Genomic DNA, 22,938 nt, shown 5'->3' with positions numbered 1-22,938 from the left:
TAAAAAGGCAAGGGGAGTGATGGTAACAGGTCCGCGACGTAGAGAGTGTAGAGGGAGGTTGTAAAGGCAAACGATCTATAATTTTTTTTATTATATAATTTTGAACTTGAAAACTTGTATAATATAACATTACTCCCAGAGGGTAAGGCGTGTCCATTGTTATGTGTCCTTGAATAATTGTCGCTATCCAACTGAAGGTGTCCATTTGCCGTCGGGCGTCGGTGTCCATCTATTGGTGTGCATGGTATGTGACCTTGAATAAGTAACGCTATCCAACTGAAGGTGTCCATTTGCTGTTGGGCGTCGGAAAAGAAAAACCGATATTTTTTAATATATAGATTTTCAAAAGTGGCTCAAAGATTTTATTTAATCATTTTTCACGCTTAAAGTTTTTCTCATCACATTTAATTCAGTTTTAGAAATTATTGCAACTGTAGAAATATTATTTTAGCTTATCACTTAGCCTATACTGAACCTGGCAGTTTCATTGTAGTATTTTTACATTCAGTTTTAATACAATTTTAGTTCACCATTTTGTGTATCACCTTTCAGATTACTTCACAATTAATTATCTACAAGAGGGTAAGTTATCTTACTGTGCAAGTAATCCTGGAGCCTCTACTGGCAACTTTAGACTTCTACAGAGTCATTTCCAGGCAAAAAAAAACAACAAAAAAAACGTGGAATAACTGTTTGTAAGAGGTCGTTATAAAACTAAAAAACCTGAGACACACGGTGATACTAGACCTCCACCTTGTACCCGCCACCGTGGGAAAATAATAAGTTGTATTGCCATGCATTTGACCTTTTTTTGTTTGGACTTATGGTGACATCCCTACAATTGAGCAATTTTACGTTTTTCCGTTCAAAAATGACGCCATGGGTGACCCCAGGATTACTTGATTAGTTAGTAATTTAGCTTCTTGTAGATGGTCGACAATGTTTGCATTTTGTTACTGCCCAGTTTATTTTGCATGTTCACAACCATGTGTTTTGTGTGATTGGGTTTTGGCAGACTTTGAGAAAGATGGAGGAAAGTTTTACTGAACAAACAGGCTGCATGAAATGCCACAAGTATCCAGCTTTTAAACGAGGAAGCAAGACAGACAGATATTTTCTGACTTCAGGTAATCAGCTGTTTTTTTCCCCTTAAGCTAGGTATACTTGCATTTAAATAAAGTAATTCATAATTTGATCTTACGTATTTTTATTGTTAGGAAAACAATGACGAAATAGACTGTATTACCTCTGTCTGTAATCCAAATTTTCATCAACAAGGTGCTGATTGGTTTCATTGTAAAAACGTACAATATGTCCAAATATAAAAATAAATAAATCCATAACAAACGACACATATAGGACATAACACAAAATAAATATCAATAGTGCTGTGATGACTGTAGAATCAAAACTGCTGATGACAATTTTGTACTGCAGACAGAGATAAGATGGCCTATTTTGTCATAAAAAGAGTCCAAATGCTATGGATTGCTATAATAAGAATGACAAAAAAATTTAAGAAGTTAATTTTCTATATGTTTAAATATTGTCTAACTGAAAAATTGTTTTTGGACCAACAAATTCTCAACATTTTTTAGGTCATCTTTCTTTATTCTGGGGTTGTGATACAAATTTGTTCACGTAAAAGTTTGGATTTAATTTGTTGAATCTACATTATTCGGCAGTTTATCTCGTAAGCGTACAATAGTGGTTACAACAAGTTAAAATTGCATAGTATCTTTTTCTATTGTATGTGTCACCCTGTTCATTTGTGCTGCACAATAAATGTAGTATAAAAAACTAAAACACAATCATAAAAAATTCAGATGTATGAATAAAGTTGAAATGTAGCGAGCTACTAAATGTTGAATGTTAAACCATTAATTTTGATTTTTAAAATGTACTGTACAGACGAGAGAATTTTAGAGTACGACATCGATGCTGTGGTCTTTGAGGAGCAGTCTCCGTACCAGAAGGTGCAGATTGTGCATTCTAAGAGCTTAGGAAACCTCTTGGTTTTGGATGAACTACAAAGTAAGTATAAGGAGTTGTTTTTTGTCTGAGAAACTTTTAAAGTTTTTTAACCAATTCATTTTAGTGTCATTGGAGTTTTTGAAAACAATAAAATATTTTGCCAAAATTATATCAAGATTAGATTTCATGCTTTTGAGTCTTAAAAATTTTATCGGTTCAATTTTAAGCAATATAATCATGCCGTTGTCATTTAAAAATGTATAATCATGTCATAGTCATGCATACATATAGCAAAATTCCCACTTTGTAAATCCTCATGTACTGTCAACTTTCACCTAAATTTATTTTGGGCCTCTCCCACCAAATCTACCACAGATAGGTAAAATTATATAAAACTTGTACAGCTGAGTAGTTAGCTCTCACCTAGTAATCAAAGATCCCCAATTTGATCCTGAGAAAAATTGATATAGTTCAGCCGCTTAGAAAGCGACCTCCTCCACCATTGGTTTAGCATTAGCGCGCAGGTCGTTTTCTAAGCGGCCGAACTATAGCTTTTTAATGGTTCATAAGTTGACCCAGCTGTTCTTGTTAATGGTCCAGCTAATGCAATGGTTGGTCTTAGTCAGTAACAACGCTGCATAAGGTATTTCCTTTAATTCTACACTCACCCTTAACTTATTTTTGGGTTAAAATACACAAATAGGTGGTTTTCCCAACTTGATTGGTAATATATAATGTTTAATGTTACTACAATAAGTTAGGCCTACACATCGGACCTGAATAAAGCATTTAAAAGAAAACTTGTTAACTATCTAAAGAGCCATATGTTTTATTCAGTAGAGGATTTCATTTTATATAGTAATAGTGGTTTGTAAAATGGTTCATGTGGAGAGTTTGTTTTCTCATTACGTTTAAGTTACATTTTAATTTAGTTTTTAACATTTTTGTATCATATTTTTGACATGTCATCTACCATTGAGGAAACTCCTCTGTATATGGTGTAATTTGTGACAATTTACATGAATAAACTGAATAAGACTGGATTCAATCAAGCCGTCTTTTGGCTGATGGGCAACACCTTACACACGCTTATTGATCAGACTTGAGGGTCTACTTTGATGCAACACTGTTAAACCCAAAGCCCTAATAAAACAATTTTACCTACGACCGTTTTTTAAAGTAGCCGTTTCAGTTCAGTTCTTAGAATTGAAAAGTTACCCATAACAGCATTGTTTATTTTCATAAAAGCATAGTTTTACTCATAAAAACACGGGTAATGCACTAATGAGGTTCAAGTATTGAGAGGGAAGAAGAAAAATTGTAACTATTCGAATTTAAACTAATCAGCTGTTCAGGCCTATTTAATTGTTGAGTGGTGAAATGAGAGGTTATAAATGAAAACATAACCTCTCTTAGAAGTTTTGAGTAGTGATTCTTAGTAATTAAATCACTGTCGTAGGTAAAGTAGTGTATGCAACTCACGTAAATAGTGTTAACGACACTCGTAAAAGTTTTAAGGCACTCGCCAAGGCTCGTACCGTACCTTAAATTTGCTACTCATATCGTTAACACTATCTTTACGCAATCGTTGAGTAAACTACTATTACATTTCAAAACAAAGGTAAATAAGTTTACTGCAATTTATGTAATTTAGCTGATGTTTGTTAGAATGAGTCAGTATTCAGTGTAACAATGGATTTGTTGCCAGATTTGTCAGAGCGAGACCTGATCTACACCGAGACATTGATGCAGAGAGGCAAGGAAGATTACGCAGGGAAAGAAATAGTGATACTTGGAGGTGGAGATGGAGCACTGCTGTATGAACTGCTCAAAGAAAAGCCCAAGTTTGTCACCATGCTGGAGGTGAGTGAACAGAAGTAAAATGGTCATATTCTTCCAATTATCAATCTTTAAGCTGTCTAAAAGAATCACTTAGCCACATTTTCTTAGTATTTAATTCAACAAAGCTTTTCCGTGTAACATCCCTTTTTCACCAGTTCTACTTAACCGATTCTTACGAATGAGGTGTTGCTGTAAAGCTTATGACCTAGCACTAATGGTAACTGAAAAGGAAATTTCTTTTAGGTCTTCGGCCCCCTAGTGTTTGATTTATTTCTAGAGTTGGCTTTCAACGATCCTGTGATGCTCACCAACTTTCTTTATAAAGTGCTTTGAATGTGAATTGTAACAGTTGATCCTTCAGTTTGATGTTTAACCACAGTCAGATTGCAAACAAGAGACTAAGCTGTTAATGAAAATGCATTTTAAACATGCTACACTATAAATAACTCTTTATAGTGTAAATCTACATCGATAATTTAATTTATTTTTAATTAGTAGTCTCATTCACCCAATAACTGTCTAAAACGAACATACTCTTTAAAAGGTAAAAGGTTATTTTGTGTTTTGCCTTGTAAACACGTTTTAAACCTATTGAAATGCACAATTTTCGCAAAGATCCCCTCGTTAAGTGTTTTATTATTGTTGAATGTTTCAGTTAGACGAGGTAGTGATCAGAGCATGCAGGGAACATTTGAGAGGCTGCTGTGGAGATATTCTGGACCAGTTGGAGGGGCTCAACTATAAGGTAGGCCATATGAACAGCTCTATAACATACTGCTCATATCATATCCTTATCACTCGTATTTTGAGAGTTTTCTAAAATTAAATGCCCGATGAGGCATTGATAATAAGAGTAGCTAAACAAACTCGAGTTGATTCTTGTTTTAGCGAATTTCCCTATAGCGTAGGTGGCACGGTAAGACCTAGGCCCGGGACCAATTAACTTTTTTTATTTTGATGTCCCCAGAGGCCAAAAATACCATCCGTTCAAATTTTTATATATGTATATATATATATACACGTCTGTGAACGCAATAACTTGAGTAATTTTTGTCCGATTTTGATGAAATTTGTTTTAAAGGTGTAAGGCGGGATAAACTTGAATGATGATCGGACCATGGGAACGGGGTTTTACGGTGGGTTTTATGGGGTAAAAAATGGTTTTTCTCATTTTTGACCCTCAAAACACAAAATTTCCCAATTTCTCTCTAGACCTTTTTAAAGAGCTTAAAAAAACAAATAATTTAGTATATCAAAGTGTTTTTGTACGGTTATTGGTAACGGAGAAAATAAAAAAAAAATGTAAATTTAAAATTCCCATGTTATTCTTATGGAGAAAATTGTAAAATGTTGTCGTTTGCTTGTTTATGGATATATTTTGATAAAACCTGGCAAATTTGTTTATTGTATACTAAGCTCATAATCTATCTATACTATTATAAAGAAGAGGTGGTGTCTGTGTGTGTGTGTGTTTGTATGAGCTAATCTAAAAAACTACTGAATCTACTGGGCTCAAATTGCACACAAATGAAGCTACAGTTCCGAGGATACATATAGAACTATTCCCGCTTCGATATTGTCCTACGGCTCTGCCCCGTGGGCATTCAAAAATTTGAGGTGAGAGATTTAAAAGTAAATATTGATTGATGGTATCCATGGTAACAAAGAACAAACCTACAAAGTTTAAAAATGTAAACAAGCAGAACTAACTGTCAAATGAATTTTGATTTTACAATTCCACACAGCTGGTTCAAACATATTAAATACTGCACGAATATTAGAACAGAGAGGGTAAGGATTATAAATTAAAATAATGATGTCACTAGCCTAAATGTAAACATTATTTAACATCACTTAAATAGAGCTGTCAAACCATATGTATAAGCATTTTATACTTCTATGCCAACCCCGTACGAAGGACGGGTACTCTGCTAGTATTTTACTAAAAAAACCCACTTTAACAGTTTCCTTGTAGCAGCAAACCTAGGTACTCGTTAAACTCAATGTTATTTAAATAGATTTAATTGAAAATCAATTCCGACAAATGGAAATTCGCTTAGTCAGCAGGTTTGCTGCGGCGGGGGTATTTTAAACTATCATTGTTATCATCATTCTCATTCTCATCCTCATAATAAGGAGCTCCAATATCTTGGTCGTTGGATAAGCTAGTCTGATTGCACCTCGAGGGGCGGCTCCAAGAATAATTTTTTGGGTAGGCCTGACAAGGATCGAGAAAGAGTTTGATCAGGGAACGAGAGGTTTGAAGGGCTTTCCCCTTAAAAGGGGGGAATTGTAAAATTTAAATGTAACATTATTAGTTTGAATGCTTTCCCTTTATTTACATATAGATATAATTAAATTTCTTTATTTCTTTATAATTTTAAAATATCTACCACAATTTTGGGTAGGCCCGGGCCTACCTGGCCTGAACTCTTGAGCCGTCCCCGTGCACCTCATTTTACAAAAATCATGATATTTCAGTTCAGCTATTTTTATTTATATTTTTTTGAACTTGAAATCGTTTGATAAGGAATTTTAAATGAAGGATAAGTCGGAAAAATCTTAAGATAAAACCGTTGAAAATAAACCGTTTGTGTTGAAAATAAAAAATCACAGATATCTGGTTAACAAAACGATTTTGGAAAAACTTTCTGTTTATTTTAACCCATAGAACGATTTCTGGAGTTTGGCTGTTTATTTCAGAACATCCTGTATATACTTAATACAATAAGGGTTTTCTCTGTAACTTCCCTTTTTCACCTGTCCTTCTCAACCGATTTTTACGATTGTGGTGTTATTTTAAAGCATGTTTTTTAGGCCATCGAAAATATTCAGTCTTGATTATATTTCCAGATAGTGATTGACGATTGCGTCAAATCGTTGGACCAGATGATCGCTGAAGGCAAGAAGGTAGATTACGTGTTTGGAGACCTAACTGACATTCCTGTATCAGTGACTCCACAAGGTGAAGTTTGGGACTTTATTCGTCTGATTCTCAACAAGGCTATGCAAGTTATTAAGCCATCGGGAAAATATTTGACCCATGTAAGTGTATAGTAAAGCCTGCTTAAAAAAAAATCTAAACTAATCAATGCATAAACTGTTTCTACATATTTTCGAACCCACATATGTGCTGGAATGCCCAATGGAATGTCCATTAAAGCTTTTAGGCCCCTATTAGCCGTGAGCAACATGTGGCGCAGCTAGTGGAGCCGCAGGTGTCGGACGTGTAGAGGGGCATGGAGTCAAATGGTGCCTATTAGCCGCGGGGAGACCGGTGGCGCCGCCGAAAAAGCTGCCCGAGGTGTTGCCGGGAGTGATTTTGCCCGGCAACATGTGTCGCGACCGTTTTAGTGTCCAGGCAGTCGGGGGGCATTGCAGTATATGGAGCCTATTAGCCGTGGGCAACATGCGACGCCACTGACTGCGCTCGCATGCACTATTAACGTGAAAACGAAGCCTGTCAGTCACACAGTCTACATCGTGGTTTGAGTCGATTGAGACGTGCCTCGCCATATTGCTGTTATATTCATTAGTGACTTCGGTTCACTTTGTTTACCAGTGACCTTTTTAACAGTGTTTTCTTTCCTTTTTGGGTCATTAGCGTTTTTAGTTGTCTTTAGTTTAGATAAACAATGTCCAGTGCTAATAGTGACGTGCAAATTGTGGATGCAGTCACTCAACGTCATGTTTGACACTAGAGTGTTGTGGTGAATTCCGCTGTTTGAGCGAGCTACGAATGTGTCGCGCGACTAGTGTCCAGGTTCCAAAACGCTGTGGGCCACCGGCGGCTCCACTAGCTGCGCCACATGTTGCTCACGGCTAATAGGGACCTTAGTTAAGTTGAGTGTTTTGTCAAATAATAGAAGATAAAAAATCTTACCGTAAGCACAGATAAGTAAGAGACAGAGGATACAATGGTGTCAAGAACGAATTCTATTTCTTGTCCCTTCTGCTCTTCTTTCTCCCCTCACCATCACATACTACAGCGCTCACACTGTAGGAATACCCTGTGCGCTACAACTGCTGTACAAATGTGCTATGGGGCCATCGCCTTCGGGCTCTTCCTTGCTCGGTACAAGTACATTTTCCACCCCAACATACCACTGCTAAATGCGCACGGTTGTCCCATAAGCTTGTATCCTCTGCATCTTACTTCTCTGAGCCGTGTAAGTGAAAAAATATAATGGAGGCTTGGAGTTGTCTCAATTTGGGAGAAGATGGCAGTAAGTTTGAATTACTAAACAATAGACTACCAGAAAACATTAAATCAGAAATTAATATAAATTAATTTAAGTAACTTTTAAAGGCTATATGCTCGATGATAGATGTTATTCTTTAGATGATTTTTATTAACGTACAAAACATTACTTTAATGTTTTTTGTGACTAAAAATTATGTGTAATAATGTAATTAATGTATGTAGGATGTATCCTATAGTTTATTTGATTTGTAATCATTCCTGTGGGTTTTACAGGGTAACGGTGTTTCCAGCCCGAAATCTCTAGCGATGTTTGAAGACCAGCTGCGTAACTTACAAATTCCAGTCGATTTCACCCGAGACACAGCTTTCGTTCCGTCTTTCCTCGAAGATTGGGTTTTCTACCAAGTTTGGCCCAAGTTGGTTAACTAGTAACGCTTTCTATGACACCGGTATCCCTTTAATCCATGATATGCCACCGTGCATTTATTACAGTACAGAAGTAAGCACCATACTATGACATGAGGAGATGTGTATATCACTGTAGAATAGGACATTCGAAACAAATACGAAGAACATTGTTTGTTGTAAGTTTATTGTATTAATTTAAAGACATGAAATAGGTTTTTGTTGGTTTGGAATGAATGTACACGCACAAAGGAGATGTTATCCATGTGCGTTGAAGGATATTTAAATACAAATTCTAGCCTGTGATTTAACAGTGTGTGTTTCTAGTCGGAATTTGTAAATAGAAACGTTTTCATGGATTTTGTGTATTGACCAGATGATTTGTTTATTTACCTCAGGGCACCAAGTAGGTCTAGTTTATATTGTGTTATGTATCTGTAAGATTTCTAGAAGAAGTCTAAAAAACAAAAAAAGTACCTTTTTTATATTTTTGAATTTTTTATGTTTTAGTCCGGAATTGTTTTTACATTACTTCAGGCTAGGTCTAGAGAAGGTAGGAAGCATTATTACTTAGATAAAATTCCTTGGTGATTGGCTGGATTTAAACCCGGGACCTCAGGGACAAAAGTCCTGCGCTCTACCACTAGACCAGCTCGCTCCCCCGACAAAAGTATCTTGTACATCACAGCAGTTTTTAAAATCTTGGATGCTCCCAAAATATATTCTAGTTTAAGTTAAAATTCTTTACTTTGCCTTGTTTTCCTATGTTAATACTAACATATTGCACGTTTTGACTGTTAGGATATACAGTAGAACCTTAATAGCAAGTGTTATTTTTAAATACACTTGAATACATTATCCTTCATTAGGTTATTGCAAACCTAAATAAGAAGTCGACCTTGATAGAAGTCTTATTATTCCATGAGACACTTTTGATATCAAGGTCCTATACTGTATAAGGATCACAAGAAGAAGTAAATCCTGTCAAATTCCAAAACTTATGAATGTTGTAGCATCTTTCAGTTGATGATATTAAATATATTTTACTATATTTAAAATTGTTCTGTTGAAAATTCAACAAAGGTATAGCAAAGTCACAAAAATTCCTTTACGAGTTTAAATCCACAAAATTCACTGACAATGATTCTAGGTAATGTCTAGTACATAAGTTCCACACTGAGTTTTACTTTATTCTACACAATTAATGTTACGGTATGTTATTTTTTTATTATGACCTTTCTTTTATAATTTTGTAATTAATGTATACCGTACTGACTCTGTATACTGATTCTTTACTCGAATGGCATGATTTACTTTTTTAACTCACTTTTGTGTTGAACAAATTTAAGTTGTAACTTTCCCCTTTTACTGTGGGTGACATTATTTTTGTAATGCTTTTGTTAGGCTATTTGGTATACAATATTACATACATTGTTATTAAGTTTAGATAATTGTTTTCTAGTCAATTTAGTTGATTGTTCTTTAACCAATGTAGACTCAGGGGGTGTAGACTGAACATAACTTATGATTAAATATAGTATAGTAAAATTTCTGTTTTTTTTTTTAAGAGGATTGCAAAAAAGGTTTAAATTAAGGTAGATTCTTTGATTGTATTTGCTTATTTTAAACTGATGTATCCAAATATGTATGCACTTCTTTATTTAATGTTTATGTTATTAAATCATACTCACATTAATCATCAATGTCTTTTTTTTAGTACTAAACAGTTGAAGCAACTTAATTTTTAATAGTAAACACACTGTAACCGTCTTTAATAGCTCTGTACAATAATTGGAAATCAAAAAAGCGTGAGATGTTTTGGTCAGAACGGGTTGTTTATAAATCTTTTTTTGGTGCTTTTTTTGTGTGTGTTAGTTAGTTTTAGAATTTGACCAATTTAGTTGTAATTTTGTTTTGTCGTAGTGGTCTTAGTTCCTTGACTAAGTTATCCTTTGAAACTACTCCCTAGTCAGAGAGTGATAGTTTGAAAACGATCAAGTAGTCATATAACTTTACTGCTAACAAATTATTGCTATCAAAGTCATAATATACCTTATCGGTCTTATTTTATTTGTAAATATAGGTTGTCATTTATTTTTATTTTTTACACAAGTGACATCACATACTGTATACGTTGATCAAGTGAACAAAACAATATTTTGTTTTATAATTTGTAACACATTTTTCACTGTATGAATACTGCGTTAGTTCTGTAGAACCTTGATAGGAAGCCTCTCTAAAAGATAAAAGTTTACTTTGATTTCTTATCAAGGTTTGAGCTGAAAATACCATATATTGGAATATTCTAAACATTTTATAATGTGTTATGTTTTCAAGAGGCTTGTTATGAAGGTTCTACACACCACTTTTGTGTAATCGGTTTTATTGTATGAATAAAGATGTATTTTCCCTCATTTATTACCGTTTGCTTTCCTGTGAACCATATAAACTTATTATTTTTAGCAAATTCACGTCCGCAGTAAGCCTACTTATTTAAACTTACTGCACAGAGCGGGTGGTTTCAGGTCTCTTTGTAGACAAGAAAGTCGTTGTTTACTAAAAAGGCTAGGTAAAATTATAACTGGAGATTAGTAAATTTACTGAATATTCCCACAGTTCACTTTAAAAACAAGCTACATGAGTTTTTTCATTAGGTTCTCAATGAAGCTACAACATAGATTTAGACTTAGAAAATAGGTGTTCCATTTTCACAATAAATATTTGGTAATTTTTTACTTTTGTTGGAAATTTGGTGAAAAGTATCATAAACGACTCACCAGGGGTATTCATACAAAACTAGGAAGCATAGCAATGAACGACCTTTGAAATTCCCATGTCGCATGATTCTGCCGCCTGAAAGCTCAGCCACCCGGTTAAGCGCAATTGGAGCTCCTCAACACTAAATTAATCAAGTTTTTTTTGCTCAAAACAAATGAAAGTCACCCAGAGGCCGTGGACTGAGTGGTGGGTGGTTGAAGAAAATCTCACTTTTCCATGATTGAAGGAGAGGTCGTTTCTGCGATTTAACTTTTGAGGCAGGCATTGTCATGAAAACACAAAATTTAGGACGTCAACTTTTAGTTCAGCTGTTTTGAAACTGTAGGTATGCACCATTTCTTTTATTTAAAACTTAATTACTTTAAAACTTTGATTTATTACGTTGTTTATGTACCTTTTACACCCTCGATAACAAATTTCTATAGGTATTAAGGCCAAGAAAAACAGTTTTTTAAACCGAACCTCATAACTAATGGGATTTACAGTTGCAGCACACTTTAAACTCAAATATTGCGACAACAGGCTGCATAATGACAGGCACTGACATGGTTAGACAGCTTTAAGAAAACAAAAATGTATGTACAAGGAAGTACACAATCAGCGATCGTGGAGGGGGCCTTGGACCCCCCCCCCCCCTGGAGCAAAAAGGGGATAAAAATTGCTGTTATGTAGGCTTATTTTCAAGAAAAATATGAGTGACTACATTCATTTCTTGTGTTCTAAATTCCCCTCGAAAACGAAGAAAAGTAAGGGTTCCAAATGAGGTATTTGGAACCCTTACTTTTCTTCATTTTTTAAAAAACGAGGTTGTCTGTCTTTAAGACCTTCAAAAGCTTAGGTAGTTTTATTTAATGGGCCAATGTATGCCTTTTAGTCCTTTTGAAAACATCTTAGTTTGCTTCTTGTAGTTCAACCGATAAAACTATTATTGCCTGATCATAACCAAAGATAAGAATATAATTAGTTACTGTATAAAATTTCACATAACTTAAATAAATACCAACGAACGAGATAAAATTATTTATACCTGTATCTGCAGTAAGCTCAAAAGTAATCAACATGAAAACACGCATTTTATTATAATTGATTCAAAAATATTATAAAACTCTTAATTATTTTAGCTTATATAAAATAAAAAAACACATTTCCTTCAAAACCCGTTATGGCCGTTATACAAATAATACAGTACGCGTTTTCAAAATACTTCTATGTTGATACAAAAGGCTAAAATAAATTTTATATTTAACAAAATGTCTGTATTAACCATAGACGGCCTTTAAACCGGAAAGATAATCATCTGATCATATAAGATAGTTTAGTCAGAACTTTACGTGTTCGCATTACTTCTAATCTCAAGCTCAAGGCTGATTCTATTATAATAACCACAGCTAGCTCATTGAGGTGGATCTTGGCAGTAAATATATGTTACCTTAGTCCTGTAACCTTGGACCCTAAAACGACCACATCTTCCTCTATGGAGTACAGCTGTTACTCTTCAGTCTTCTGTCATTCGCTAGTGAGCGAGATTTCAAACCTTCTTCTTTTCTTTCTTTGTGCTACACATGGGTTTGTTTACTCTATTGTTTGTGTTGTTTACATTGTCTTGTCTAATGTTTAGCTAGACGCTTCGAAACTTGAGGACGAAGACTAGACAAAACTTTTGTCAGTGAATGGTAACTGTACATGTTTTATAAGTTGACTAAAAACTATTGTTGTATACCTCATTGATAGGTATAAGACTGCAAATTCTATGATTTGGTTTCAGCAGAAATTTTAAGGTTAGTTAATGCCGAAATTTATGCAAGTATTTGCACTTTTAGCCACCTGTTGATTGCCATGCAAAACCTGTTATTGCTTTGTTTTTTTGTATGTAGTTTTAGGTTAAATATTCGTCTTAATGGGGATCAGTTACCTATAAATAGTTTTATTATTGTTTTCAAGTAATTAGATTTTGTTCTTTCCAAATGCACTAAGTTAGGTAAAAAATTAGTGTAATAAAAATTATCCAAATTAATTTCAATAAAAGTTGACTAAAGCCTAAAACAACTATTAATGGTTTGGTTTGGATTTTAATTGGCTGACAGTATAATATTACATAGTTGTAAACAAAGGAATTGTTTTTTTGTGTATTAAATGTAGCCTAAGTTATGTTTTAAAGTTGAAAATAAGGCCTATGGATCAACTTTATAAAAATGTTACAAGTCAGGTTTTAAAGTAACCACCTCAGTGTTTCCATACACGGGATTTTATCCCTAAATCGGGATTTCCAAACCTTGTATGAGATCTAAATGGGATGTGGGATAAATTTGGACTTTCGGCACTAGCACCTAATTTTCTTTTTTATGCTGCTTTCCAGATAAAAGCTAAGTTAACCCTATTTATAGAGAAGTAAGGTACAGAGGATACAAGCTTATGGGACAACCATGTGCTTTTGAGCTCTAGTATGTTGGGGCGGAAATACACTTGTGATAAGTTAAACAATGGAAGAGCCTGACGGTGAGCAGTGTGCAGAATTTCGTATCGCACAGAGTCTTCCTCCACTGTGAGCGTTGTAGTTGGCTACTACATGAAGGGGGTCATTACCCTATATACCAGTAGGCCTACTAACTTAGCGCTAGACACCACTTAAGTGTATCATAGAATGTTTCCTCTGTATCTTACTTTTCTTTGCCCTATTTGATTAAATTATTTTGGTACTGCATGAAGTATAATTAAGTAGCAAAGTTTGAATTATTGAAACATGATAAGGCAAACACAGAATGTTCCAACTATGTAAAAATATTAATGTTACCTAAGAAATATTCCTAAAGCAACTTGTAAGCAGCCAGTTTTGTAATTACATACATAGTCAAAGTGTATACTCCCAGGGCTGGCTGTAGGGTGGGACAGGGGGGGCCCAGTCAAATGTAAAATCTTTTCTGTATACATGTAATCTGCTTAAGTCAAAAATTTTAGTATCTTATGGTTTACCAGTTCACTAAGTAATTTTTGAGTTTGAATTGTTTGATTTAAGTCTTGACTGTGAATAAATTGCAACTGTGGGCACGAGAATTAATCAAACTATCAAACATCTTAGATATACTGTACGTATTGTTATTTTATTTGTAACAAACAGCACACAAGCGGCTGGGCACTAAATCAGGAAAATAGGAGCCCCAGGATCGCTCAGCCCAGGGGCCCGTGACGGCTCTTGCCAGCCCTGTATACTCCCATACTACCTAAACAAACTACAATACCAACCAATCTTTGTGACATATTTATTTTGTGACTATATCACTCAAATTACCACAAAAAAGCGATGTATGAGTTAATTGGTATGTTGTATTCATTAGTATTTTGTATTTATTGTATTTATTTTTGTATTTGTTGAACTTTTTGTATTTATTAGAATTTTTCAAAATACATAAAATCATCTTAGGCTACTTATATAAGTTAGATGAGGTTTCTTTAAAATATATGGTAGACAAATATCAGAAATAATGTATTTTGCCACGTATCACTGCTAGTTTTGTTCATTTCAATGTTTTACTCATCACGACAAACGCACACCTGGCAATTATATTCTGAATCACACAATAGAGGCAGCCATGGGGAAATGTTTAGTTTCGGGGGGGGGGGGGGAAGTTAGTTTCAAGAGAGGGGAAAACCTCATCTAGACCTTTTGGAATATTTGGATGTTAATTGTTAATAACTTGGTAGAAATTCAAGGTTACAGCGGCAATCAAATAGTTAGTAGTTAAGTTATTATCTCAATTGTGAGTGAGGCGGTAACACGGGATTTTTATTACTCCAGTAAAACTTTAAATTCATTTAGAGGTAGCACATTATAATTCTTATAATCTTAGATTTAAATAGGCTAGGCCTTAAAACCTAATTCTTAAAATTAGTTTTTATTTTATTTTAAGAGTCAAAACATCTAGAGCTAAGTTGTATTTTGTAGCTCAAAAGTTTCCAAAAGGGTGTTCAAAATTTAACTTGTATGAGTGGTTAAAATTTTAATTTTTACACGTAAGTGCTTAACAAGGTGTAAGATGGTCTAAATAAATCAAGAAATCAATTATTTAAAATACCACTTTTTAATAAACATTTTTTATGAGCAAAGATTTAAAATATTAAAAATAGTGGCTCCTTGCCTAAAGTTTTATTTTGTTAAATATTTGTTGGATCATGACGTAATTTAGTATTAACACTTTGAGGTCCAATAAATTGTTAAATAATATGAATGGTCAAAATATATTACCAATTCATTCGGGAAGCTCTGGGGATACAGCAAAGAGTGAGTTTAAAATTGAGTGAAATACTTTGTGTGGCTTTCTTACCGACTAAGATAATCGGCTTCTTTACTCATGACCATTACTAAAGGGCCAATAACAGCTGGGTCCAGTTTTGAACCATCAAAAACCTAATGACTTTTCCGAGGATCCAATTGACGACTGATCAGAAAAATACAATACTAATTCATTTTTAATTATCATAATGCTTCTTATTTTTTCAGAATAAGTATGGCTGTCAACACAATCCTCTTGGATTTGACAGTTGACCCTCAAAAAATTTTGGAGAAAAATGGCCTCAAGTCCGCAGTCCAGGATGTGTTATCAAAGTTCATCCCGGAGCTGAAGGAGGTTTACACCAGTGACTTTCAAGGCGGAGGAACCTTGTATACTTTCACAGCTGTGAGAGACTCTTTCATAACTGTCAGAGCTTTTACCAAGGGTGTCATATCTATCAACATTGAATATTACCGGGAAAACGGCGATGAACCTTTTTTGTCGTTTGAGGTAGGCCTAAGTCAAGTAGAGTTTCATCAATAATTTATACAAATTTTAAATTTATATTTCACAATGTTTACAAGTAAAAGATGGTTTAAAAGTATGATTTTGGCTTCTAGATTGACTTGGTCTTAAAAAAGGTTTCTACTTGAATATTCTGATTAACATGGAATAATTGGATTACAAGTCATCTAGATAAATGAAAGTTCAGAAATCAAACAATACTCAAACAACTTCGATACCCCTTCAAAAAATTTTTCCAAAAAGTAGTCTTGCAATTATTTTTTTTATTTTGCAACATTGTTTAAGAGTTTGGTAGATGTTCTAGTGTTGTACTAACATTGAACCTTTTTTGCTTTTGTCTGACAGACTATTCGACAACTGGAAGAGAATTTGACCAAACAAACAAAAAGTACGAGAAGCCACAAGTATCCTGCTCTGACTCGAGGAGGCAACATCGACAGATACTTCCTCACTGCTGGTAACTAAAACAATACTGTGGAACTTTGATGATAAGACCCACAAAATCTAGTACTGTATCATACCTGTAATCAGGCATAGCCTCCTGTAACAGAAGGCCGTGGCATGACAAAAATGGCAACGATGCTGTCCCTTCACAATGAAACAGCTGTTCAGAGTTCATTTTCCTACTCCGGTACTGGGTATTAGACAATTTAAACATCTGTTGTACTAATTTATAATGGAGAGTATAGGTAATGTTTATTTTAAACTTTTGTTATTTCCATTATTACCATGATAATCAATAGGCATGCCATTGCAACATTGCCACACGCCAACAACGCGACCTTGTATTAGAGCAGGCTATGAATCAGATGTTATTGATTCTTAATAAGAAGTCTACCTTGATAACAAGTCTTTTTGATAATCCCCATCAGAAACTTGTTATCGAAGTTCTACTGTGATTATGTCAACCACTTGTTTCTTCTTAGGGATCAGTCTAGACTTTAATTATCATGGTACAATATCATGGCAACAAAGTGATAGCCTAATATTGCTGACCCTCTATTCTTGGAAACCCTTGAAAATCCAGGAATTTTTTACTGGTTAAATGAATTTACTGACTCAAAAGTTAAAATAGTTGGTTAAACACAGTGATATGTATTTTTAATGTTTAACCAAAATGTTATATGACAAAATTTGCATAACAAATTGTCCTTGTTCGTAATATTTTTTAATATATTGTAAAATAGCTCATTAAGCACACATACTAAATATGTTTCTGTACAATTCATAGAATAGAATCTTCTTAAAATAATTTTTTTCACAGATGAGAGGCTCATAGAGTATGATATTGATGCTGTTGTTTTTGAGGAACAATCACCATACCAGAAGGTTCAAATTTTTCACACTAAGAGTTTTGGAAATATGTTGGTTTTGGACGAAAACCAAAGTAAGTATGCTTCGGAATTGGTTAATTTATTTGAGAACAACCTAATATTTGAATGGTTGTTGTGATTATCAAATGTTACGCTTAGTTTAGCAGTATATTACTGTTGTGTTTCGCTCTAGAACTCACTGTAAACCTATATTTAAACATTTCAAAATTTTAACTTTACCTGCAATAGCCTATATATTCTTTAAGTTCTGTTGTATGTAAAAAATCATTTAGAAATTTTCTCAGAAGATTCAAATGAACATAATTATGAAACCAGATTTAAAAACGACTTTCAAATACTCAAAGAAATACTCAAAGCTTTGTAAATACTCAAAGAGTCAAACAAACATTCAATACATGGCAGCTAAATTGTTTAATAATTTATCAGTGGAGTCTCGGGAGTTGTCCTTGAACACTTTCAAATCAAAATTGAAAACATATTTAATACAAAAATGCCCTTATACAGTGGAGGATTTTTTTACATGTCAAAATATTTCTATTTAATTGTGCCTGTATTTTATATATATTTTTGTGGATCTGTTTTTTTATCATATTGATTGATTAGATGTAAGTATTTATTTGCTGTATTATAACAGCATTATGTATTTTGTGACGATTGTTAATGCATTGTTAAATGTCTACAACAATTATTTGATTTGATTTGATTATCAAATTGAGCTTTAACACACTTTATTAATACCATATCCGTTTGATAAATTACCTAATTATTTGTAATGTAATACAGTGTTACCTTTGCTAACCTAATTAACCCATTATCCAGATGCAAAAGGAAATTCTGTGTAGTGTGTATGATATTTGATATTTTATTATATTTTTGATAAATGAATATCTATACTCTTAAGTTTTAAATACAAAACACATTATACTGGATTGAGGACTTAAAAAAAAAAACAATAAAAAACACAACTTTAATGAGAAGGCTGAATTTAGAAAACACAGAATCCAGCCTGTCATGTAAGGTCAAAGTGAATGTATGAATAAATGGTTTCAATTTCTTGTGGTTCCAATCATAAAAAAAAGGCTTTCCCTAAAATGTTATATTTTCAATCCATGAATACCTAAGTAAAGTACTAAGCAATGAGCACAATCTTTAATTTTTCTTATTAAACGTGAGAGATATTATTTCAAATAGTTTTACTTTATTAGACTAACAAAATGATCTCGTCCTCGTTCTCACGTCTTGTTGACTACACAGTTACCAATAAGCCAGCCCAAACAATTCTGACATATAAGAATCATACATAGAACATCACCAATTACTAAAAGAGTGGCCTCATCGTACCACAGGCTTGGAAACGCTGTTGTAATCAACACATACCATATTTTTTATACGTATACTGCAGTTCTTTTTAAACCTGTCAAAACTTGAATGTATCATATTAAATTTTTACTATATGATCTGACTGTAAAATCAGATATGTCGGAGCGAGACCTGATCTACACCGAGACATTGATGCAGAGAGGCAAGGAAGATTACGCAGGGAAAGAAATAGTGATACTTGGAGGTGGAGATGGAGCACTGCTGTATGAACTGCTCAAAGAGAAGCCCAAGTTTGTCACCATGTTGGAGGTGAGTGTAGTAGCTTTTTGGAGGTGGAAAAATTGTAGGTAGATGCCTTAGGGGGTATAGTTCAGCCGATGATTCTGTGCGTGCGGACGGGTTTCCTACTAGCCGAACTACAACATACAGGTGCCAGTTATTGGCAGTGCTGGGATTAGGGGTGAGTGAGTCATACTGAGTAGGTAGCAAGACAAATGTATTCACGAAAGTACCCCCGCCAACCCACTCACCTAGACCCGACCAGTTCTGGCTGCTCACACAGAACTTTGGCCAATCTGTATTTGGGGATGAATTCTCACCTCCCTTCTGCTTTCCTTTCATTCCTGCATAATCTCTTTCGTTAGCTAGTAACTTTAAAGAACTGTATAGTATGGCCAAAAAATTCACCTTTGTCACTCACTTATTTCTTTACCTTGACCTGGCCTCGATCTTTATACTTGTGTCCTAAACAATCACCTTAGGTCATAATGAAAAAAAATTGGCTTAATGTCTATTTATCAGGTCATTAAAAACATAAATGTGACTTTCATTAAGTGTATTATTGATGAATGTTTCAGTTAGATGAGGTAGTGATCAGAGCATGCAGGGAACATATGAGAGGCTGCTGTGGAGATATTCTGGACCAGCTGGAGGGATCCAACTATAAGGTAAACACTAATCAGCAAAATCTGTACAGCTAAACCTTCAGAAACATTTGATTTTTCAGACCTACTTGTTGTGAGTCCTAATTAGTAGGACTTTAATTATTTAAAGCAAATTTCCTTATAGCAGTTTTCCACAACCACGCCAAAATCTTGTACATCTTCATCTTCATCGTCCCTCGGTTACATAAACAACGTAATCTTTTTCTGCGGCTGTGGCAAAATCTTGAATATTTTCCTAATCTTTAGACATCATCTTTGTCTCCCGCGGTGAAAGAAAATCATAATTGTACTTTGTAATCGTGGAAAAAGCTTGAATTTTTCGATAGTACAAAATTTACAGACACATTTTGCGATCATAATAGTTAAAGCTCGGCTCAACTCAGCCTATTTCCTGTAAAATAGGCTATCTTGAATTGAATCATCCGAATGTGTTGTGGTCCCAATTGATTTGGATGATCGGAATTCTACTGTATAATAAACTTTGGACTTCTTTCAAATAGGCTAATATGCTTTTTCTATCAAAAAGTGGTGTTTACATATAAATTATTGTTGATTTTCCCAGGTGGTGATTGATGACTGTATAAAATCTCTTGACAAAATGATCACTGAAGGAAAGCAAGTTGACTATGTTTTCGGAGACTTGACAGAAATACCTGTGTCAACATGTGCCCAAGGAGAGCTATGGGACTTTCTGCGACTTATCCTCAACAAAGCCTTCCAAGTGTTAAGGCCGAGCGGCAAGTTTATGTCCCACGTAAGTTGAATTTGAGTTTTTTTATTTGTAGGCTATAATTTTTCCTTTTTAAGCATGTGACTTAAAGCAAAAGGGTATGGGTTTTAAGAATTTTTGTGTTGATAGAAGGCTTAACTCAATGGGAGAGAGTCCAAACTGGCTCAAGAAACTGAAAACTTAAACTACACAAAACATTAACTCATTACCTTCCTAAGTTGAAAATTATGTTAGCGACAGTGAAATACTCTAATGATATGGGTTTGGTGTAAAGTTTTGCGTTTCTTGTGACGGGATGGTGCTTCACCAATGGGCTTCAATGGGCTATTTCAGATTCAGGTAAGCCCACTGTCCCAAGAAATCGTCTTTTGCTTTTAGCGGAATGAAAAAAACAATACTCTTATAGAATTATTTTTATTATAAAAGCAGGTTTGTCGGAATGAGAAAGATTTCACTCTGGCATAACGATCACTAAAACTTCACATTTTTCTCAATAATTTCACAGTTACACACAGCACTTTCATACCAATACTTCACACTTATACTTTACTTTACACTTTCAATTTGAACTAGGAAGAGAAAGATTTCTTGTTAACTTTTAATCTGTTCATGGTTGAAAATCCTTGACAGTGAAATACTCTCATTTTAGTGTGTAACATAAGGTTTTGGGGTTCTTGTGGCTGGATGGACTATTTCTTATTCAGGAAATTTCGTTGTGCCAAAACTCTATAAAACTAAGGGTGTTGTGTTATGTTTCATCATTAACCTGATTTAAAAATGAGTTTTTTGAGCTTCTGAATGATGACAATGATTTTGGTTTCCGGTAGCCTAATTATTTTATCAGAACTTTTAACTCTCATTCCTTACTAGTACTTTGCTGATACAGACACACCAAGTTTTAGAACCTACTTTCAAAGATTAGGCCTACATTAGATTATAAGATCTTTCCCTCCTCCATCACAACTAACTTGGGAATGGAAACTTTCGTATCAGTGGCTTGTCAAACCACGGAGCCCCCGAACCTTAATCTCAGATAACAGTTCCATTTCCCTTTCCATATGTAAAACAAGTTTAGACTCTCGTGTAAATAATAATTAGTAATTATATACAGTAGGCTATACATAGAAACCAAAACCCCTTATTTTTAAGTATTAATTTGCAAATCCATTGTGTTGACAACAATGCTTCCATTACCATTTAAGGACTTTTAGAAACTCTTAATGTTAAGATAGGGTCAGTGGCTTCGAATTAGATTTTTCATTGTGTTTTCTTTTGTGCTGCTTTTATGAAGTGGGGTGCCTACAATTTTTAAGGTAAGCCTGCTTATCCTGTCCTTCGTCTCTTTAATTCTTAGTAAATGGCTCAGTTGGTAGTGCGATAGACTACAAATCTATAGTAGTAATGCCAAGCAGCGTCTCCCAGAGCTGTCATAAAAAATATATTAACACAGTTAATTCATGATTGTACCATACTGTCTCACTTTTGCTCATTAATTATGCTCCACGCACAGACCCATGTGGATGGGCAAATGCAAGATCAAAAAAGACAACCAACACCCTGTTGAAAAAAATCAATATTTTAAAAGATAGGATTTGATTTTTCTAACCCTACAACTCTGAAAGATACCAAAAAGAATATTTTGTGATTAATTTTTGGAGTGATTGATTTTACAGGGCGACGCTGCTTGTAGACCTGCATCTCTCGCTCTTTATGAAAACGAACTGAGAAATTTACCGTGCTCCGTGGAGTTTGCTAAGGACAAAGCATTCATCCCGTCATTTCTAGAAGATTGGGTGTTTTATCAAGTGTGGTTGAGAAAAAGAGAATAATCGTGTTTGAGCTTACGTAATGTACACCTACGACTCAAAAGTTTTGTGGGTCGCACTTCACAAAGTGAAGAAATGCTTTACTGTTATTGTTTTATACATTGTAGGGTCTTCTCGAAATCTCTACCGACATTTAAGGTACTGTTCCAAAACTCAAAAGTTGCCTGTTTAGCCGCCATTTTGTTTTTCACAAAACTTTTGTTTATTTTTTAAACAGCATTATGTCATGAATGGCCGCCATTTTAAGACTAAAAAAAATATTATTTTCTCAAAATAGGTCTGTAAGTAACTAGTGTACCAAATTTTGTACTAATTGAAAGGTAGCTTAAAGAGTTACTTGTGAGTTTTTGAAGTTTTAACAAGATATTTTAGTTTGTCTTTGGTCCAGTAAAGATATCTCAAAAGGTGTGTAGAGAGTTCATAAACGGACTGTATTTTAAGGATTGTACAAAACTGTATTTCCTAAGTAAATATTTATTTAATATTTTTATCGTACAAATTACTTGACCTGCCTATCCACTCTTCTATAGTCGAAAACCTAGTGAAAACCTCTATAGTAAAACACTTCAACATAAAACTTTATATTTATACGTTGTTGGTTGTTTTAAGTCTTTTAATTAAAACTGGAATGCTTTGCAACAAAATAATTTAGTTGGCTCGTAAAACATGTAAAATTTCCAAATATAACAGTGTGTTCATTAATGTTCAATGTACCATGCAGTTCTAACGACTTCTTAACTTTGTGACGTGTAAAGATACCATTTAATGTTGCGTATTGTCTTGGTAGA

At 34.2% G+C, this 22,938-nt stretch overlaps 2 protein-coding genes across 5 annotated transcripts in view; both read left to right on the top strand.

Annotated features, from left to right (window-relative positions):
• LOC128985500 (spermine synthase-like) overlaps positions 1-10,843 on the top strand; it is a 29,540-nt gene extending 18,697 nt beyond the window's left edge. Inside the window, exons 3-8 of one of the 2 annotated variants that reach the window (XM_054405051.1) lie at positions 1,016-1,127; positions 1,912-2,034; positions 3,683-3,837; positions 4,472-4,561; positions 6,670-6,861; positions 8,294-10,843. In XM_054405051.1, the coding sequence (XP_054261026.1) occupies positions 1,016-1,127; positions 1,912-2,034; positions 3,683-3,837; positions 4,472-4,561; positions 6,670-6,861; positions 8,294-8,449 (828 nt within the window). In that variant the 3' untranslated portion in view covers positions 8,450-10,843. The remainder of the gene's footprint in view (positions 1-1,015; positions 1,128-1,911; positions 2,035-3,682; positions 3,838-4,471; positions 4,562-6,669; positions 6,862-8,293) is intronic. The other variant, XM_054405053.1, reaches the window with a different exon arrangement.
• A 1,969-nt stretch (positions 10,844-12,812) lies between these two features.
• Positions 12,813-22,634, top strand: LOC128985499 (spermine synthase-like). Of its 3 annotated transcripts, none has more exons than XM_054405048.1 (8): positions 12,813-12,981; positions 15,699-15,981; positions 16,342-16,453; positions 17,261-17,383; positions 18,805-18,959; positions 19,508-19,597; positions 20,157-20,348; positions 21,998-22,634. In XM_054405048.1, exons 2-8 carry the CDS (start codon positions 15,706-15,708, stop codon positions 22,151-22,153), a joined length of 1,104 nt encoding a protein of 367 aa, XP_054261023.1. In that variant the 5' UTR covers positions 12,813-12,981; positions 15,699-15,705; the 3' UTR covers positions 22,154-22,634. The 3 variants fall into 3 exon arrangements, with proteins under 3 accessions (XP_054261023.1, XP_054261025.1, XP_054261024.1); XM_054405050.1 differs by lacking the exon at positions 12,813-12,981 and adding an exon at positions 13,161-13,176; XM_054405049.1 differs by lacking the exon at positions 12,813-12,981 and adding an exon at positions 14,931-15,019.
• Positions 22,635-22,938: the final 304 nt, after the last annotated feature.

This window comes from Macrosteles quadrilineatus, unplaced genomic scaffold (genome assembly GCF_028750875.1).
Source record: "Macrosteles quadrilineatus isolate MER2022 unplaced genomic scaffold, UCM_ALF_1.0 Scaffold_2__2_contigs__length_208266976, whole genome shotgun sequence".
In the NCBI taxonomy this organism is placed as follows: domain Eukaryota; kingdom Metazoa; phylum Arthropoda; class Insecta; order Hemiptera; family Cicadellidae; genus Macrosteles; species Macrosteles quadrilineatus.
This window is presented reverse-complemented; position numbering and strand designations above follow the sequence as displayed.

Excerpts from the sequence above, each read along its gene's own strand:
- LOC128985499 (XM_054405048.1), top strand. The coding sequence starts at position 15,706 with ATGGCTGTCAACACAATCCTCTTGGATTTGACAGTTGACCCTCAAAAA. Across the intron at positions 15,982-16,341 it reads AACCTTTTTTGTCGTTTGAG|ACTATTCGACAACTGGAAGA; the intron begins GTAGGCCTAAGT and ends TTTGTCTGACAG. Across the intron at positions 19,598-20,156 it reads TGGAGGGATCCAACTATAAG|GTGGTGATTGATGACTGTAT; the intron begins GTAAACACTAAT and ends TGATTTTCCCAG.